General features: G+C 37.8%; 1 protein-coding gene across 1 annotated transcript in view; it reads left to right on the plus strand.

Annotated features, from left to right (window-relative positions):
- Spn (protein phosphatase 1 regulatory subunit spinophilin) overlaps positions 1-19981 on the plus strand; it is a 67692-nt gene that overhangs the window by 42640 nt on the left and 5071 nt on the right. Inside the window, 10 exon segments of the mRNA XM_086829578.1 lie at positions 13255-13275; positions 13365-13587; positions 13590-13919; positions 13994-14426; positions 14492-14844; positions 14908-15107; positions 15169-15346; positions 15726-15779; positions 15916-16516; positions 18922-19804. Of these exon segments, the coding sequence (XP_086685704.1) occupies positions 13255-13275; positions 13365-13587; positions 13590-13919; positions 13994-14426; positions 14492-14844; positions 14908-15107; positions 15169-15346; positions 15726-15779; positions 15916-16516; positions 18922-19804 (3276 nt within the window).

The raw sequence follows: 19981 nt of genomic DNA on the forward strand, positions 1-19981 counted from the left end.
ACTCCTTTTTAAGGCTTTTAACAATCCTATAAATATCTGGAGCATCCCCAGTTAAAGTATTCTATTAAAAATATAAATAAATACAAAGTGCTTGAAACACCTTGTGATTTAAAGAATTTTTAATGCTTTACCTTGCCCATTAAATATATTTTCTTCCCAAAAAACCTACCTCACCTTTTGGCTTCTGTCTGCAGGTGTGTTATTCTTTTCAGTTAAAGTGTTTTTTATGTGTGTTTGTGGTGTGGCTTTAAGTAGTATCTAGATTTTCGCAGTCATTTATTCTTGGCCTGGCTTTCTGCGAGCGATTCGTGCGGCTGCTCCCCAACAGAATTGACTTGCCATTGATTTATTATGTGTACAGCGAGTAGGATGAGTGCAAGGAATGGCAGGGAAAACCTCACACGAATCCCGTGGCAGTATTAAAATGCAATTTTCAAACGATTTCCCTACCTACAGAGAGACTTCTCCCCCCATTTCAATCGTTATAGTTTTCGCCATTTTGTGCTTATTTACGCTCGTTCTTCGACGCCTTTTTTTTGGGGGGCAATTTATTATGAGCCATTACCCGGAATTACGTTCATAGTCTTCGTCCTGGCTGTGGAATTTCCGCGTTTCGCACGCAAATAACCAATTTCTTTTTTAGCCGCTGGAAAAAAAATTACACTTAACCCGTGGTTTCTTTTGCCAATATAAAAGCCAGCTCGTATCCGTACTTTGTGTGTGCCTTTCGCCTGCTGCATACGTCAATTAGTCGAGAGCGCTAGCGCCTTTTTTTTCCCCCTGTTGTCCTTTTTATTTGCACACAAACACAGAAAACCCACTCAACTTGCGAGTGGAAAACTCCCACAGAGAGAGAGAGAGCGAGAGAGATTTTCCACTCGCTCTCTCTCTCTCTGGCTTTCGGTCGCGTGCATTTTCCACTCGGTTTTCCGCTCAATGCTGCTGCTTGTGTCCTGTGCAGTTTTGTCCTGCAGTTTCCTTGCCACTCGACACGAATCACATGCCCGCCGCTCGTTCATCCTGTCGCATGGCTGGAAAATTGTTACGCTACCAAAAATAGTAAGGCAAAAACCGAAAAATCGAAAAAAGGAAAAACAACAAAAAAAACACACGGAAAATTCCACGCGCGCGAAATGAAATCCGTTTTTCCGTTGCAAAAATAAACCTGACAAAAAGGAAAAACACAGGAAATGTATGTGAGTTGTGTGTGTGTGTGTGTGTGTGTGTGTAAGGCAATCTCTTTCGCCGAACATCGTTTTAATTAACATTTTCGAAGAGAGTTCAGGAAATAAGTTTTAATTAAACTTTAAGATTGGGAAGCTGAGAGAAGGAAGAAAGAAGTGTCAACATTCGCCGCATATTTTTTTGGTAGGTGGAAAATATTATCAATATTAAATAACTGCTGTCAATGAGGGTTATTTATTTATTACTCGATTTTTCATTTCATTTTTCCCACGATGGTTGACATTTTCACTGCCACATTTGTGTTCTTGAAGTTACAAGGAAAATTGTAAAGGTTTTAATTACTTTTTCGATTTACAAGAGTTGTTTGGTATTTATTTTTTCTGAAGTTACAAATATTTTCTTCATATTACTTTAAGTTTGAAAGATTTCTTTCAAGATACATTGCATTTGGAAGATTTGCTTTAAGTTACATTGCATTTTTGGAGAATTTTAAGCAGATTTTAAGTGAATTAAATACAAATTGCAATGCTTTAATACTTAATCGTTCTAAAGATGAAAAATATAATCAAAACCTCAATTATTTTCAATACACAATCATAAGATTCATAAAAATACTGCTTTTATGTGATTTTTTATTGCCTAAATATTTTTGCAAAGCTACCAAAAATAGTACAAATATCAAAAACTCATCATAATATTTATTAATAAAGCCTCTACCAAAAGTTCAGATTTATTCATATTTTCCGTCATATTTTCACTCCCTGCTAATGACATTTTCCCGGCACTCCAGTGATGATGATGACGAAAACCTGCCATTGCGAGCACATATCCGGTGTTCCTTATGGCTGGCATTATCAGTGCCTTGTTGGCTTTTAATTAGACAACTGTCGTGTGTCGAGGAAAATCGCACACACGAGCCTCGTTAGCGGTCAGTTTCAGTTTCTCTGTTACATTCCCAGTCCTAGGACCTGTCAATAGGCATACTTACAGGGCCAACTCCCACCCCAGATTTGGCCATTAACAACTCCCCTGCATATGTATTAATGGCCAGCAGAGAGAGAGGCTGTGGAGGTAGAGTCTATCCTGATGATGATTTGTTTGCCGGCAGCATTTGATTGGACGCTTTTGTGGTTGGACATTGAATGCATTTCAAAGATATTGCATTTGAGGCTTTTGTGGTCCAATTGTCAAATATGTGCAGCTTTCGGAGCACTCGAAGGCGATTACTTCTAATTACACTAATTCAGCAATTTTGGCACCAAGGTCTTTAATTAGTTTTTTTCCATTTAAATTGGTTTATTTACCATTAAGACTAAGATGAGAAAGTGAGATTTAATTAGGGTAAATTTATAGGTTACTATGCTTAGTAGTTAAATAGGTAATTAATAATTTTTGTGATAAATCATAACGATTTACATAAGCATATTTATTCTAAATAGTTTCTATAGCAAACAAACTTTAACCCAGTATTAATAATTAATCCTTGAACAGGAATTTGATGTTATATTTTAAAATTAAACTTTATTAAAAAGAAAAAGTTTGCTCTATATCCTTTGATTAGCCTTTTAATCACACAAAATCCCCCATAGACCGACCTCTTGCTTCACACTAAAAGTGCCACTTTTCTCATTAAATATTTTTAATGAGTTTTTTTTTATACTCTCTTCCCTGGTTCATGTTTTGCATTTCATTTTTTTTTTTAGTTTATGCAAATGGAATTTGTGTTAAGTGTAATTTAAGCGCAATCACAAAAAACCAACAAATATGCAGCAAAGCTCCTTCATCATCGTCAACATCCTGACAGACATTGCCAAAGGCGACAAGTGCTAATCGCTCATTTGGCATTCAATATGCTGAACCTACGCTTTTCCCCGCTTTTCCTTTCCAGTATTTTTTTTTTGGGGTAGTGACTGCAAGTAGCATAAAAAGCGCAGTGGGGGGAAAATGCATTTCAGTCAAGTTTGCTTTTAGTCTTGGCTGCGCTTTTAAGCTTATTTAAATTGCGGCGGCGACTTAAGCCACAGAGAAAAGGCTAATGCGGTGTGGGGGGATGACGCTTTTCCAGCGTGAGAGGAAAATGGAAATGAATGTGGTGGATCCCCCCCATAAGAGTGCATTGTGCAAGTGGTTGCTGTGCTTAGTTCAATTCTACAAGTGTGTGTCTTTCTTTTATTTAATTAAAATGACAGCAATGGGGAAATGAGTCTTTGGGTTTTCCTAGTTCAGGTAATAGTTGTTATAAGGTTAAGCTATGTGTTCTTTTTTAATTCTCTTTACATTTTTGTATATTATTTTAAAAGTAGAATCTGTTTATATCATCCTTAAATCGAGTAATTAATAATATAAAAGAAACCTTTAAATATACACCCTTTTTGCTCCCAAAAGTAATATAAATTTAAATATTTCTTTTGTTGAACCCCAAAAAATGTCCCTATAGTTTTCCCCCTTTCATAAACGAACCCCTTTCAAGAACCAAGTAAAGTCAAAATCATTTTCCCCCCATTTACATTCAAGAACCCCTTTGCATTTGGTGCTGCACAACTTACCCATAATGATTATTACTTTCCCCCACTTACAATTAACATAACTTGGGGGCTCAAATGTTTGAGATTTTATCTGATGGAACAACTTTCACATGGGCTAAAAATGTGAAATAAACTGAAATAAAATGCATAACTTTAAGGGCTCAATAAAAAAAAGGAAAAACGAATGAAAAATTTTGCCTGCAAGCGGACAGAGAGTGCAAGTTGGTCAACTAATTGAAAAACTTGATGGTTCGCAGTGAAAAATGGAAATTTAAATTCATTTGCAGGGCGTAAAAGTCCTTGCTGGAAAATCCTACATACTCAGCAATTGCTTAATGCTCCTCTTTGCTGATTCCTGATTTCCGTTTTTCGGACTCTCTCGGCTTTTGGCATTCGACTCGCTCGCCCAACTGGCAACCCGCAATTTACATAAATTGCAGCTGGGCCATGTGTTGATGATGTCCTTGTCGTCCTTGGCCAAAAGTCGGGCCAGCTGCGAGTCCAACTCTCATTTATCTTTCAGCCGAAAATGTTTGCGAGGACTCAACAGGAGCCACTGGCTTTTGTGCCTTTTTCTCTTGGTTATTTTTTATTCCACCCATTTTTTTTTGGCAGCCTGCCCAGCTGAGCTTGGCGTTCCCAAAACGTTTGTCCTTGACACGAGTTTTGCACTCTACTTTTCTTATCCTTTCCCTACATCTTTTTGAGCGGGAGGAGACATTTTCGGGCAATTTGCTGGTCAATTGTGGACACTTTTCGGCATTGGCCTGTGTAATTGCCGGGTACTTGAGGAGGTACAGTTGGGAAAAAATGGGTGGTAAATTTAGTTTAGCTTCTTGAGAAATTTATATTGACATTTTTGGTGAAAGATTAAGTATAATATTTAAAAAAAATATATATGAAAAGCCTTTGAAATTGATTATCTTCAAATATAATTAAAGAAATATTTGAATATTAATTTGAAAGAGTTTATAAAGCTGTTTGTTTTATAACTTAAATTTTATTATATACTTCAAGGCACTTTTAATTTGTTTTAAAGATATCTAAAGATATATTTTTTAGATATTTAAAGATGTCTAAGGTTTTTTAAATAACTAAATCTTTTTTTATCTAAAATATAATCTATACAAATCAAAGATAACTATATAAATTTAACAAAAATATCAATTTATTAAGTGTTTTTGTTAAGGATTCCATCTAATTTCTATATTGCCAAAGTGACAACAAATTTATTCAAAATACTTATAGCAAATGTATTTTCATTTTTTGGAATCTTAAATAAAAAGTATTTATATTTTTACTAATTCACTATTATGAATAATTATATTTTTACTTTTTAGAATATTTATATTATTACTTGACAATCCTTGAACCTTTTTTCCCCAAGTGTCAAAGTCATATTTTTTTGGTGTCCCTGAAACTGATTGGAGGAGGTTTAACTTCCTTGCATCGTGTTGCCTCAAATTTTTTGGGAAGACTCTAGCCGCTGGCTATTTTCTAGTTAACTTGTTCCCTTTTGCCTTTTGAGAGTGGTTTTTCTTACGAATTTTCCGCTGGCTTTTCGCTTTGCAAATTTTCACTGTTCGCGTTTTCTCAATACTCCTGTTTTAGGCGGTTCCAACTTTGCCTTCTATTTTCATTTCAGTTCCGGTTCCCCCTTTTTTTTCTTGGTTAGCGTTGAACTTTTGCTTTTGACTGCATTTAAAAAAGTTTTTGGTTTCGCGTTTTTAGTGCTAGAATTTCTTGCTTTTTTATTATTGTTTTGTTTTTTGCTCGGGCGTTGTAATCTTATTTGTGTGCTTGGCTTATCGCACGCCCTGTGTCCAGGCCCCCTTTTATTTTTATATATTTTTTGTGCTTTGTTTTCTTTTTTTTTTTGTGGCCGTATTTTTTATTTTATTTTTATTTGCAACCCTCAATTGCAACAGAAAATGGCAACAAGAATAGGAGGGGGGTGGCGAAAGGAAGTGTGCTGCAAGTGCAACGCAAAAGTTTTTGAAGGCAACTTGGAAATGGAGCACGAATGACGCTTTGGCCCATTTGTTGGTATTTATTTCAATAGTTCTTGAGATACTCTACCTTTTGAGGGGGGATATTTAAGGGGAATTGTTGCTTTTCAATGAGGGTTTGTGAGGGCGAAAATGTTGTTAATAAATAATTTAAAGAGAGCCAAGTATAGATCTTAAAAATTGTGGCTTAAATGCATTATTTATCGAAAATATATTTGTAGCATTCATTTACATGTAAGGGAAACATTTCTAATACTTTTTCCTAAATAAGGATGATTTTCAGATATTTAATTAAGAAGTAAATAAATAAATACTTCTGAAATACCAATACAAAATGTACCAAATCAGAAGGTTTATTTAACTTGTAAAATATAATAACTAAGAAAGTTGTTCCTTCCTTTCTCTTTTCTTTTATTTATTTCTGTAAGTAAACCTAAAACTTAAATCTATATTTATTAACACACTTACCCCAAGACAATAGATATTAAATGAGAAAGTTAGAAACGCACAAAAATCCCCAATTTAAAGGCAAAAGAAATAATCTCTAGTAAGTAACTCTCGCTCTCCCTTAGATAAGGGTGCCCCAACCTTCGACTTGTCACATTTTCCAGTTGCATTTCTTGCCCTTAGCAATTCCTGCAACGTTTTGGGTCCACTAATGCTTCCTCCTTAAACCCATTCGATGCATAAAAGCAGCTCTCTAACTGCAGGTTTATGGAGGAACACGCAGCACCTTTAGCACTTTGTTTTGCTTTCTGCCACGACTCCTGTTTACTCCCTCGCATAAGTTTCAGTTTGAGTCAAATACTGGAATTTATGTGTGAAGAAGTTTCAGCTAATTCACAGATAAAGCCCTGGCGATAAAGATAAATATAGGTGAAGTCGTTGCTCTCGAGGTTTTTATTTCTCTAGCTTTTATATAAACACACACAAGCAACCCATAGTGATTGCCTGAAAGTGTGGCATTCACTTAACTCTACTTCACGATTTTCGTGCAGCACAAAAAGTTGTTGAAAAAGTTTCGAATTTTCAGTTGGCAAGTTATGGAATTTTTTATAGCCAAAAAAAAAAAAGAAAGAGAGAAAGTTGTATTTAAAAAACAGTTTCTATGTACAGCGTTCCTGTGCACATATTTGTGTATGCAGAGCACTTAAGTAGTTTGCATCTGGCACACCGCGTCCTGAATGGTTTGGAAAAATAATGTCGGCAACTTTGCGACGAAGCTGATTAAAAGGAGGCAAAGTTTTCTCTTTTTACTTTCACTGGGTGATTCTTCGAGCGTTTAATTACCTCAATTTCCCTTCTCAGTGGATCACGGAGGAGAGTTGTCAAGGGTCTGGAACAGTTTATCATATTGTTGTGTTGTCATGCCACTTTGAATCGAATGAGTTTTCAATTGAACATTGCTCATACGCCATGGTGGCACTGCTCAGATGTTGCTGTTGTTGCTGCTTGTTGTTGCTGCTGCTGTTGCTGTTGCTCCTCCTGCTGTTGTTGCTGCTGTTCCTGCTGCTGTTGTTGATGTTGTTGCTGATGCTGTTGTTGCTGTTGTTGTTGTTGCTGTTGTTGATGTTGTTGATGTTGTTGCTGATGCTCCTTCTGCTGTTGTTGCTGCTGTTGCTGCTGCTGCTGTTGTTGCTGTTGCTGTTGCTGTTGCTGTTGCTGTTGTTGCTGTTGCTTTCTGTTGTTGTTCCTGCTGTTGTTGCTGTTGTTGCTGTTGCTGCTGCTGCTGCTGTTGTTGCTGTTGTTGCTGCTGCTGCTGTGTTGCTGTTGTTGCTGTTGCTGCTGCTGTTGTTGCTGTTGCTGTTGCTGCTGCTGCTGTTGTTGCTCTTGCTGCTGCTGCTGTTGCTGTTGCTGCTGTTTTTGCTGCTGTTGCTGCTGCTGCTTTTGCTGTTGTTGATCCTGTTGACATTGTTGTTTCCATTTCTTGTTCATATGCGGGCCACACACATACACACCCACTCGTATATAATTGTTGCCAAGTTGTCATTTTCAACATTGTCATCGTTCGAATTTCCCGATTTTCCTGCCCCTGCCCCGTTGCATGTCCTTTGTCGTTCGTTATCCTGCGTTTGTGATTTTTCTTTGCTGCATACTTTCGTGCGCACGCAGTAAATATTGTTCCCCAACGACTGATTGTTGTTTCTGTTCCCGACTTCTCCTTACGCCCGCCCCTCCGCCCTCAGCTTGTTGTGGAATTTGTGTTGTGCACACATGACGTACGTGTTTGCCATGATAAAATGGGTTTTTGCAATTTTCATAACCAGCCAGCATTCAATTTGGACGTTGCATATGATTAAGAGCTAAAACGGGTTAACCCCCAGGATATGGCCGCCAATTTATGCAAAATAAATCACAAATAATACAAGTGACACCCAGACAAACAATTGGATAAGTCGTTTGTAGAGAGATTTAAACTAGTTGTTATTGAGGATTTTATTTTTCGTTAATTATCTTTATTATTATTTATTGTTATTTAAACTATAATCTGGATTATGGAAATTTGGGGATCGAATTTAGGATCGAATCGAAAATCTATAATAACAAAGCTTAAAATATTGGCATTTATTAAATTGATATTTAGCAATATTTTTATATGAGCATTTTTTCGGCATATTAGAGATTAAAGAAGCTCATAACTACGGCAAAAATGCATTTATTTTAATTCTGAAAGCAGTTGTATGCTAGTTTTTATTAGCTTAACAAATCTGCATACTAAATTAAACAATTTAAAAAATTCAATTTTTTGCCAATTTTTGCAAATTTTAATGATGTTACCCCTTATCATTTTTTCCGATTTTGGCCAAATTTTGAAAAAATTGTTTTTCGCCCGGAGTAATCTAGATCGATGCAGTTTTTTGTGCTGATCATGAATATATATGGTTTATAGGGTCGGAAATGACTCCTTCGATGTGTTTTAAGCTTCTGACTGAAATGAGAATACCCTGCAAACTTGTAGGACTTTTGATATAGAAATGATGTATAACACAATTTTTAATACATTTTAAATTTGTGTTTTATTAGTTTCTGATTTAAAGTTATAGTTGAACAATAATAAACCCATTCTAAACTCTCAAAATAAATGTAATTATGATTCTGTTTATCAAAGAAACCCAATCAATGATCCAATCTTGGTTATATATTACCAAAACTTTAACCCAAATTCATTGCATTATCAGCGTCATAGCCTCACCTTGACTTGGTTTTAATAGTCGACAGACTGGCTCTCGACCAGGCCCAAAAGCTGCTCTTCCCTTCTACTACTACTACTACTACTACAACTACTACTACTATTTTCACTCACACAAGTGACTTTGAAAAGTGCTGGGACTTGAATAGATGGAATGGACGAAACAGAGGATGGACTCTGGACTCTCTAATCCAAGCCAACCAACGGCTATTAATAAACGAAAACGTTGCTTTTCCTACTCCCCCTCCCCCTCGACTGCTGTAAAACTCTCGAATGACTAAACATAAATTCTGTTAAATTTATCACAACAATGGAAAGAAGGCTAACACATGACGTCATTGTGGGCCATGGCCAAAAAGCGAGTTCACTCCGGAGAGAGAGAGAAAGCTAACGAGCGAGACGAAGAGAGTTTTTCCGGGCTCCACTCAGCTCTTGAGTGAGTGTTTTAATCCTGGCGCTCTTTTTTTTTTGTGGGGCAAGGCTTTTGCTTTTGCTATTTGCATTGTGGTTTCCTTGCGGCCGTCGTTGTTATTTAAATTAATTAAAAATGTATGACGAAACAATAAGCGCAGGCAGACTGACCTTGTTTGTGCTCACAAACACACGCCACACACCCCCTCTTTTATGGCATTTTCCATATGGCGCGGTTGTCCTAATCAACTTGTGCTCCAATAAATAGGCAACAGAAAGCGCTTTCCCTTTTTGTGCTGGCCTGGCTTTTCCTTTTCCTTTCCCGCCCTTTGTTTGTTCGAGACAAACGGAAAATTCCCGCCGCCGCATAATTGCATTTGTCTTTCGCATTTTTCCCTACCCAGCATATGTGTGTGTTGTATTTAAATATCGTTAAAGTTTGCTTGTAATTATTTTCCCGGCGTTGGAACTTTGTCATCGTTGTTGTTTCTCGTCAGCGAGCGAACGAGCGTCACACGCGGCGTATGCGTAATATTTTTTGGTTATGCATGCAACTGTGCTGCGTTTTCGCTTCAGGCGACCTGCTGAGGTGTGTGTATGGGTGTGTGTGTCCCACATTCCCGCAGCAATTAAAAACGGTTAGCATGTTATTTTTATTTTAATTATAAAATCATAACTTTATGCTAATTCTTTTTTTTTTCATTGTGTGAAAAAGCTGCGGGGCATCGTCATCACATAGGGAAAAAGCCAACTATCAGTATTGTCAAGTTGTCCTTCAATGGATTTTATGCTTCTATTTTCTATTTCCCAATTTAAAATATATTTAAAATATAGTTTACAGGGCAGCCCTGTTAGCCATATCCATTTCCCTAAGCCGCTTAGCCCTTTAGACCCTGGAAATAAGTTTTCATTTTCCACTAACAACCAGACCCTGAATAAGTTTTCCATTTCCATTTTTCTGTTTTGGCAATTTCAATTGTTTTTCGTTGTTTTTGGGAGAAGTAGTTCCAATTTAGAGCAATATATTGAGAGAGATTTCATGGCAAATCGCTGGCTAATTGTTTAATTGCATTTTATTGCCGCCGCTAAAGGATTGCGTTTTGGGGATTATCGCCAATATTCGCCAATTGTTTTTCAATGGACACTCTCGAAATTGACCAGAAATAGAAAATTGGCTTCAGAGCTGCCGGCAATATGTTCCATATGTTGTTATTTCTCTCTTTTTTTTATTGTTTGGTGAGCCCAGCTAATTACAGTCTGATGGGCTGCGTGTGAAAATGCCAATTGCGATTGCAATTACATAAATGCGCTGCCCGGGAAAACTAATTTAAATGCATGGCACACAGGAGTACCCACCTGAGGGGGTGAAAAGCGTGGGGAAAGGGTGGAAAAGCGGACAAGCGAAGAGGAGTGCCACTTTGAGCCTTTGCCCGGACTGTTGTTTGTTGTTGCCTCCAGTGTCTGCCACTTGGCTCTCATTATCAACAACATAATCAGCCACTTACAACAACTAAGTCTGTCACTGTGTGTGAGTGTGTGTTGTGTGTGTAATTTTCAATGATTAGCTATGTTGTGCGCTACACTGAAGAAAAACTCCCATTCGTTTTCCCTTACGCAGGGTATTTTAATTATAGTCAGAAGCTTTTTACAGTGTGAAGGAATCATTTCCGACCATATAAATTATATATATTCTTAATCAGCATAAATAGCAGAATCGATCTAGGCATGTCTGGAAGAAAAATATATTGTTCGAAATTTTTCCAAATTTTTACATCATTAAAATATTCAAAAGTCAACAAAAATTTTAATATTTTTACATTTTAAACTGAGTATGCAGATTTGTTAACTTGATAAAAATTAGCATGATAGCGTTTCCCGAATGGAAATTAATCAATTTTTAGCTAAGTTATGAGTTTTTTAAACTTTAATTTGTTTAAAAAATATCATATAAAATTATAGGTAAATATCAATGAAATAATGAAGTTTCTTCAGTGTTTTTGGCGCCATAAAATGTCCAAAACGTTGACGATTGCCAAAAGTCCTATATATTCTGAATCGACATTAAAATCCTAGTTAATGAGTACCAAAAACTTGGGAACAAAAATTTTGACAACAAATACATTTTTGCACATTTTTCGAAATTTGAACATTTTAAAGATGTTACATTTCAAAAATCGAAAAATTAAATCGAATTTATTAAACTAAGTACGCAGATTTACTAACTTAATAAAAACTAACATAAGAACGCTTTCCGAATTGAAAAAATGCTTTTTTGGCCGATTTATGAGGTTTTTTAAATTTCGATTTTTCGAAAAAATTGTCATATGAAAATATCGTTGTAAGGAATGCAAATATTTTAAGCTTCGTTGTGAACGATTTCCGAATCAAGCCTTATATTCACTTGCAAACTGCCAGGGTATAGATCGACTCGGCTGTAGATGCTAATAATATATAATATAATATATAATATAATATATAATATAATATATATATATATATATCTTTATAAGGTTTGAAATCTCTCCCACTTCTGATTAAAACAAATCAAATTTCCCATGACATTTTCTCCCTGTGTCCTGCTCGTCCTCATTGCTGTCGCTGTAGTTTTCACTGGCAATTGTTGGCAGTAATTAACAAACACTGACAGAGAGAGAGATATATATATATATGTATATATCCTTACCTTACACGTGACGTCACGCACAAGTGAGAGTGACAAACACTTAAACGTTAAATGCACCCAGAAAACAAGTGACAACTGTCTACCTGAGCTACCTGTGTTACTGCCTGTGCTCTGCCTTCAGCTCACTTCAGGTGTCATTGCGTGTGCAACACGGCGTATGCGACATAACTTTACACCCTTCGCCTTTTCCCGCCTTTCCTCTCAATTTTCCTTCTCCGGTTTTCCCTGCTCTCGGGAGCTACGTGCTCGTGTAAGCGTGCATGTTTAATTTCGCATTGCGTACTTTGCGGCTCTGAAATGCATTTCACATCTGAAAGTTTACTTTATTATTATTATTATTATAAATTAAAGAGTGACTTGTTCTGAGGTATTTTATGAAACAAAAAAAGAAAAGAATGGGTGATTTTAACATATATTTTTTCAGGTTTTAATAATGACGTATTGTCCTTAATAAAAGCTTAAATAATTTGCATAGAATAATAATTCATCCTAATTAAGGGTTAATACAATCTTTTTCTACAAGAACTTTGATTGTTCTTTTTTAAAACAAAAGCGTGTTTAATTTCTGATTAATATAAAAAAGTGTAATTTAACATTCTAAAAGAATTATTCATGACTTTGTTTTACTAGAACTTTAATATTGAAACTTTAATAATATAAAAAGGTTCATATAGTAGAAGATCGATGTGTAAATATTTACAAAAACTTATTTCAAAAATTCCTCTACCAAAATACCTATAAAAATCAATCAATCGAAATGGTTTGCCGAAATGCGGCCACAAATTAAAACCCAATTTAAGATTGACGATATCGAAATGGAAAATCTCTGGCAATGCCATTGGATATATGTAGTCGGGAATGTAGTGTAAATTAAAACTGCATTACATTTTAATTGCACACTCATGTCGACGCCTGCGAGTGCCACTCCTGCTGTGACTCTCACTCTCTCCACTTAATTACTGTTATTTTATGCACTTTAATTTTATTTACATTAATATGCTCAGCTTATAAATCTTTAAGCGCGTCACGAAATTGTATGTATTGTACGTATTTAAATTATTTAAAATATGATTTGCATTTCCATTTGCATGATGTTATTTTTTAGCATTCTTTTCTCATTCTATTTTTTTACTTTCATTTATTTCTATATATATTTATCGTAACTCGTAAAATGCCTGTTGTTGTTATTGTTCTTGTTGCGCTTCTTGTGTCCTGTCCCCTGTGCATCCTGCATCCTGTGTCTCTGCGTAGCATTTTGGAAAACAAAATCAGGTTGGTCCTCGTACCCGCACCCCAAGGAGCAACGTCGAGTTAGCGCATTTTTTAAAAACTTTTTACGTAATTTTTCTATTCCCACACAGACAACAGTCGCTGCTGTCGGACGAACAGGCCAAGGAAGTCGAGCAAATACTGAACGCCGCCGTTGCTGCCGTTGTTGTTGCCGCAGCAACAACATCACCGACCAGCACCAAGAATCTCATTGAGGATTTGCCACCTCAGTCGTCCTCTGGCCAATTGGCAGCGCAATCAGGAGCCAACGGGGAGCAACGCGACATTCATATTGCAGCTGTCCCTGCCATTGTCAAGAGGAGGAGGAGGACGAGGACGAGGGCGAGGACGAAGAGTATCCGGAGAAGTTCCATCGGGACGAGGACGAGGACGAGAACGAGAACGAGGAAAACCACGCCCGCGGCGAGTTCGATGCCAATGGTGACGGTGATGGGGACTCGGATGACGTTGAAGCCGTGGACATTATAGGCTACAGTCCAGCCACCACATCCACAGCTCTGAATGCCACATTTGTCAAGGCCGATAGCACTGAGACGGAGACCACGACCACAACACCTTCAACGGCCACCACAGCCACCACAAGGCACGACGACGACGAGCCCGAGTGGTTAAGGGATGTCCTTGAGGTGGGTAAAAGCTCTTCAATTTACTAAATATTTAATGAATCTATAATAACCTTTGATGTTTTCTTTTCCTACAGGCTCCCAAACGCAGTTTAGAGAATCTGCTTATCACCTCAGCCAGTTCTGTGACAATTCAGCAACGCGAAGAACTCGAGAACGGCTACGATTTCCAGGTTAAACATTCCGATCTAAACCAAACTTATGTAACAGGCGGTGGCGGAGAATCGCTGCATGAGTCTATTGTGTCCGTAGAATCCACACAATCGGATGCCACACTCAATCAGACGACAACCATTGACGATAGCATCATCTCCAGCAAACACAATTCCACATACTCTCTGGCCGATGCCGAACAAGCCACAAATTCGACTGTTTTAAGTACTGGAGTGACTGAACTAGACGATAGTCAGTACTATATACCGGAATATCCGCCGGTGAGAAGCAAGGAGGTACTTGTCGAGGCGGGAGTGCATTACTTTGAAGATGGCAACTTTTGGATGGAAGTGCCTGGTGAGTTTTTAGCCTCACATTCCCCAATATATAGTAAATAATGATATGGTTTATCTTATTTAAAGGTCTCCTAGACTTTGACGACGACGATTGCTCCTATCCGCCCATTACTGTACGCAAAAATCCCAAAGTACGCTTCAGCTCCGGTCCGATCCACGTATACTCAACATTCTCTGTTAATGACTACGATCGCCGGAATGAAGATGTTGATCCTGTGGCCGCTTCGGCGGAATATGAGCTTGAGAAGCGTGTGGAGAAGATGCATGTCTTCCCCGTTGAATTGATGAAGGGTCCGGAAGGTTTGGGTCTCAGTATAATTGGTATGGGCGTTGGTGCCGATGCTGGCCTAGAGAAATTGGGAATATTTGTGAAAACAATCACCGATAACGGAGCAGCAGCCAGAGACGGACGGATTCAGGTAAGGAATTTATTACGATAAAGTTTGAATGAGTGATATTAATAAGGTTTCTTTTATCATTAGGTCAACGATCAGATCATTGAGGTAGACGGCAAGAGTCTCGTGGGTGTAACACAGGCGTATGCAGCTTCTGTGCTGCGCAATACTTCCGGTCTAGTCAAATTCCAAATTGGACGCGAACGTGATCCTGAGAACTCAGAGGTAGCCCAGCTCATACGACTGAGTTTGCAGGCGGATCGTGAGAAGGAGGAGCGCTTGAAGCGGTTAGTTAGTCTTGGAACATTAATCAAATATCAATAATTAATGATTATTATAATTGTTTAGCCAACAAGAGGAGTATCTGCGACGTACTCTCGACTATTCGGAGGACTCTACGCAACCCGTTTCGGCCAATTCGAGTGTGTGCGAGGGACCCTCGAGTCCTGTGCAAGTGGAACATCCCATGGAGGTGGAGGCCACACATTCGCAGGAGGTAGAGTCGCTTAAGCGGCTGCTACAGGAGGTAAGGCATCCTTGGACAGGAATCCCCCTAATGCGACCGTGCTCTTAACTCTTGTGTGTGTTCTTGTGTGTTCTCTCTTCTCTCTCCTTTTTTGCTGAATTTTGATAATATTTGAAATGCAGCACAAAGCGGTAATTGGTTTTGAAAATATACATCATTGAAAATCGAAATTTTAGATACTAAAAAAACAAAAAGTAGAGCACATTTTCGAAACACTTTTGATTGAGTTTTAAAGTAAAGTCTTGAGTTTAATAACGTTACCTAGAGAGTGAACTAACTAAATTATTTTTTTATATTTAGCTAGTATGTTTTTCTTGTTTCAGTTTATTTATTTACCCTTTTTACTTATTATTATTATTTCTTTGAAATTATTTCCCAGAGCGAAATGGGTTGCCTTGTCAAGGAAGAGATTATACAAAATCTTAAACGAAAGGTTTGTTTTCTTTTTTGTTTTTGGTTTACCTTTTATTATTTGAATAAACAATCATCTCATCATCCATTGATTGCACAACATTTTACGTAATATATTGGTATTGTTTATTAATATATTCTTTTAAACCTTCTCCCAGCTGGTCAAGCTCGAGACAACGGGCAATGAGAATGAGCTGCTCAGCGAGCGGCTCCGTCAGAGTGAGCGGGAGCTCGGCAACATCCGCAAGGAGGCAGCCAATCTCCAGAATATGTTGCAACAGTCCCAGGGCCAATATATGGCACTGGACAAGAAGTACAACAAGGCCAAGCGATTGGTGCGCGAATACCAGCAACGGGAGCTGGACATGTGCCATCGCGAGGAGTTCTATCAGCAGCTGCTCCAGGAGAAGGACACCGAGTACAATGCGCTGGTGAAGAAGCTCAAGGATCGGGTCATCAATCTGGAGCACGAGCTGCAGGAGACACAGCGCAAGGCTGGTTTCCCTGTCGGTCTGCCCTACGATAGTGCCACCTTGAAGCTAACGCCCCAAATGATGCGGAAGACGCCACCAAAGCCGCTCTTCCATAAACTGGAAACGGAACTATCGGATACCGAGATCTCGGATCTATCGCCCGATGGCGATGGCGTTAAGACCGCCACCGTGGAGCGCAAGGTTCCTGTTAAGGATGAACTGGATGCGGCTGTGCCGCAGCACGAGCTGCTGGATAACTCGGTGAATAAGACGAAAATCGATCTGGGTGAGTCCTTAAAAACAATCTTTCTTACTGAATCCTACTGAATCACATAATTTTTCGCTTATCTTTGAGACTGCGACTGTCAAAATTTAAAGAAAACAAGTATCAAAAGATTTAATTAGGTGAACATTTAAATTAAATATTACAGTTTCCATTAATCAAACAGCAACATTTCAATATTTCATGTAGTTATTAGAATTTGCATTCAAGCACATTTACATTACAATTTATTGAGTTTTTTATGAAACCATTTATGAAATTTTAAAAAGGAATTAGCGGATATATTGATGAATTTAGTTATTTATATAGTTATAATACAAGAAAGGAAGCTATTTTGGGTAAGCCTTAAAGTTTATAATCGAACTAGAGGATCAAATCGGAAATCGATCGATATTTTACTATGACACTTTTTTTTCGAGAAATCAAAATTTTGGAAAACTCATAACTCGGCCAAAAATGCATTAATTTAAATTCGGAAAGCGTTTCTATGTTAGTTTTTATTACCTTGATAAATCTGCATACTGAATTCTAAATTCTAAAAAATTTAATTTTTTGTCAATTTTTTTAAATTTTAACGATGTACAATTTTAAAATTTCGGAAAAAAAATGTAAAAAAGTTAGTTCGCAGACATGTCTAGATTGATTCTGCAGTTAATTCTGATCAAGAATATATATGATTTATAGGGTCGGAAATGATTCCTTCATTGTGTTATTAGCTTTTGATTAATACAAATACCCTGCAAAAAGGTATAAAAACTGGATTTTTTTTTTAAATAATCAGTGTTTTTCAAACTTCATAACTGGGCCAAAAATGCATAAATTTCAATTCGGAAAGCAGTTCTGTGTTAGTTTTTAAAGCGCTAACAAATCTGCATACCGCGTTTGTTGATGCTGCTAAGAGATTCTGACTAAAATTTTAATAACCTGCAAAATGGCATAAAAACAGTCAATATTTTTAAATAATCAGTGTTTTTCAAACATCATAATTAAGCCAAAAATGCGTTAATTTCAATTCGAAAAGCTGTTCTGTGCTAATTTTTCTAGCGCCAACAATTCTGCATACTCAGTTCTTCAATTTAAAAAATTCAATTTTTTGCCACATTTTGACAATTTTAACCCCTTATCTTTTTTTGCAATTTTGAAAAAATATTAAAAAATTTGTTTTTCTGCAAGACATGGCTAGATCGATTCCGCTGTTCGTGCTGATCAAGAATATATATGATTTATAGGGTCGGAAATGATTCCTTCATTGTTTTAAAAGCTTCTGATTAATACTAATACCCTAAAAAAAAGGTATAAAAACAGACAATTTTTAAAATAATCAGTGTTTTTCAAACTTCATAACTGAGCTAAAAATGCATAAATTTCAATTCGGAAAGCTGTTTTGAGCTAGTTTTTAAAGCGCTAACAAATCTGCGTACCGCGTTTGTTGATGCTGCTAAAAGATTCTGACTAAAAATATAATAACCTGCAAAATGGTATAAAAACAGGAAATTTTTTAAATAATCAGTGTTTTTCAAACATCATAATAAGGCCAAAAATGCGTTAATTTCAATTCAAAAACCTATGCTGTTCTAATTTTTATAGCGCCAACAAATCTGTATACTTAGATTTTGAATTTTAAAAATTCCATTTTTTGTAAATTTTTGACAATTTTAACGATGTATCCCCTTATCAAATTTTCAAATTTCTAAAAAATGTCCAAAAATTTAAATTTCTCCCAGACATGTCTAGATCGATTCTGCTATTGATTCTGATCAAGAATACATATGGTTTATAGGGTCGAAAATGATTCCTTCGCTGAGTAACAAGCTTCTGTCTAAAATTTATATACCCTGCAAGGCTATAATGAGCATTTATTAAACTAGAAACAGTTAACATTTTAAACTCAAAAATATATATCTTTAAATTTTGACAGTCGTTTATTTTTACAAAAAAAGGTGTTTGTTTGTTTTGGTTTTGTTCACTTTGCGCCTTTTGAACTGCACCTCGGGCTAAAGCTAAAGCTTCAATCACTGCGCTCTCCCTCGACTTTTGTTTGCTATATATTATATTCTCCTCTTGTTTTTGTGCTCCCCATTGTCATTGTCATTTTTGTGCTAATTGTTATTCTCTTTCTTTTCCCATTTCTCTCGATTTTATTTGCTCTCTCCCTCTCTCTGTGTGTGTGTGTGTGTGCCGTTCTGGTTCTCGTTCTCGTTCGTTCATGTTTGTATTACGTTCCTTTTGCTCGTTGTACATTTGTGACTGCCACGCCACGCCCAACACGCTGCGCCCTCATTTTGCCCAACAACTACAACCAAATCTCTACCAAAAATCAAATTCAAAATTCAAATTTTGAAAACACAAAAAAAATCGCACTCTTTGCAAAAAAAAAAAAACAAAATCGGTTTTATGTTAAACAAAAGCCTCCCGTGGTGGTTTAGCCAATCGCCAATTGCCCTCAGCGAACGGCACCGGCTGCAGCTCCAACTCCAACGGCGCCGCCAGCAGCGATCTCGGCCAGCTTTCGAACGGCAACCTGAATCTGAAGCGCAGCAGGAGCAACAGTCGCAGCTCGGACTGCACCCTGGACGATACGGACGACGACGAGGATGGGGACAGAGGCGTGGAGGCGGGCGAGGGTTCGGCCCTGAATCTGGCAGGCGGTGCCTCTAGCTCCTCCACCCACGACATCATCAGCCTGTCCAACGCCAACTCGCATCTGCTGGCCAATGTTAACAATCTGCTGCAGCATCATCCACCGCCAGCAGCGGTTGTAAGCACGCCGCCCTCCTCCAACGGCCATCTGGGCACCACCACAGCCATTCTGTTGAACTCCACATCCTCCGCCTCGTCCAGTTCTTCCAATCAATCGACGGCACGTGAGGCACAGATCAATCAGCTGTACGCTCAGGTCCACAAGGATCCCAGCAAGCAACAGCAGCAGCAGCAGCAGCAGCAACAACAGCAGCAGCAGCAGCTACAGCAGCTGCAACAGTCACAACAGAGCAGCATTCCGGGCATCTTCAAGAACGCCTTGGGTTCGCCGGCGGATAACAATGGACTGAACGACTTCCATCGCGGCAGCATGACAACCTTTGGAACTGGTCCGGCCAGCAGCAGTAATCGTGATCTCAACAGTTCGTATGACTCCATACTGGGCAGCAACGACAAGCTCTCGGAGAACGAGCCGGCGGAGAGCTGGATGTATCCAAGTCGACGACGAGTGGCACCCAATGGCAGCAAGGTTCCATTGCCCGGCTCCAGCTTCACGGATCAACTCAATCAGGCTCTGTCCGATCGCGAGAGGTGGGTGTCACTGCCAGTTCTGCCAATAGTTTAATTTTAGTGATCTTTTATAAGGAAAAATATATATATTTTTTTTATTTTCTTTTAAAAGTTTTAATTTTTTTATAATACAGGGTTAAAAGCTACTCTTAACGTAGAATTAACCTGTGTTAAAGATTGAAAAATAATTCATACTTC

Source organism: Drosophila serrata, unplaced genomic scaffold (assembly GCF_035046125.1).
Source record: "Drosophila serrata isolate PLE 108 unplaced genomic scaffold, ASM3504612v1 contig_217, whole genome shotgun sequence".
In the NCBI taxonomy this organism is placed as follows: Eukaryota; Metazoa; Arthropoda; class Insecta; order Diptera; family Drosophilidae; genus Drosophila; species Drosophila serrata.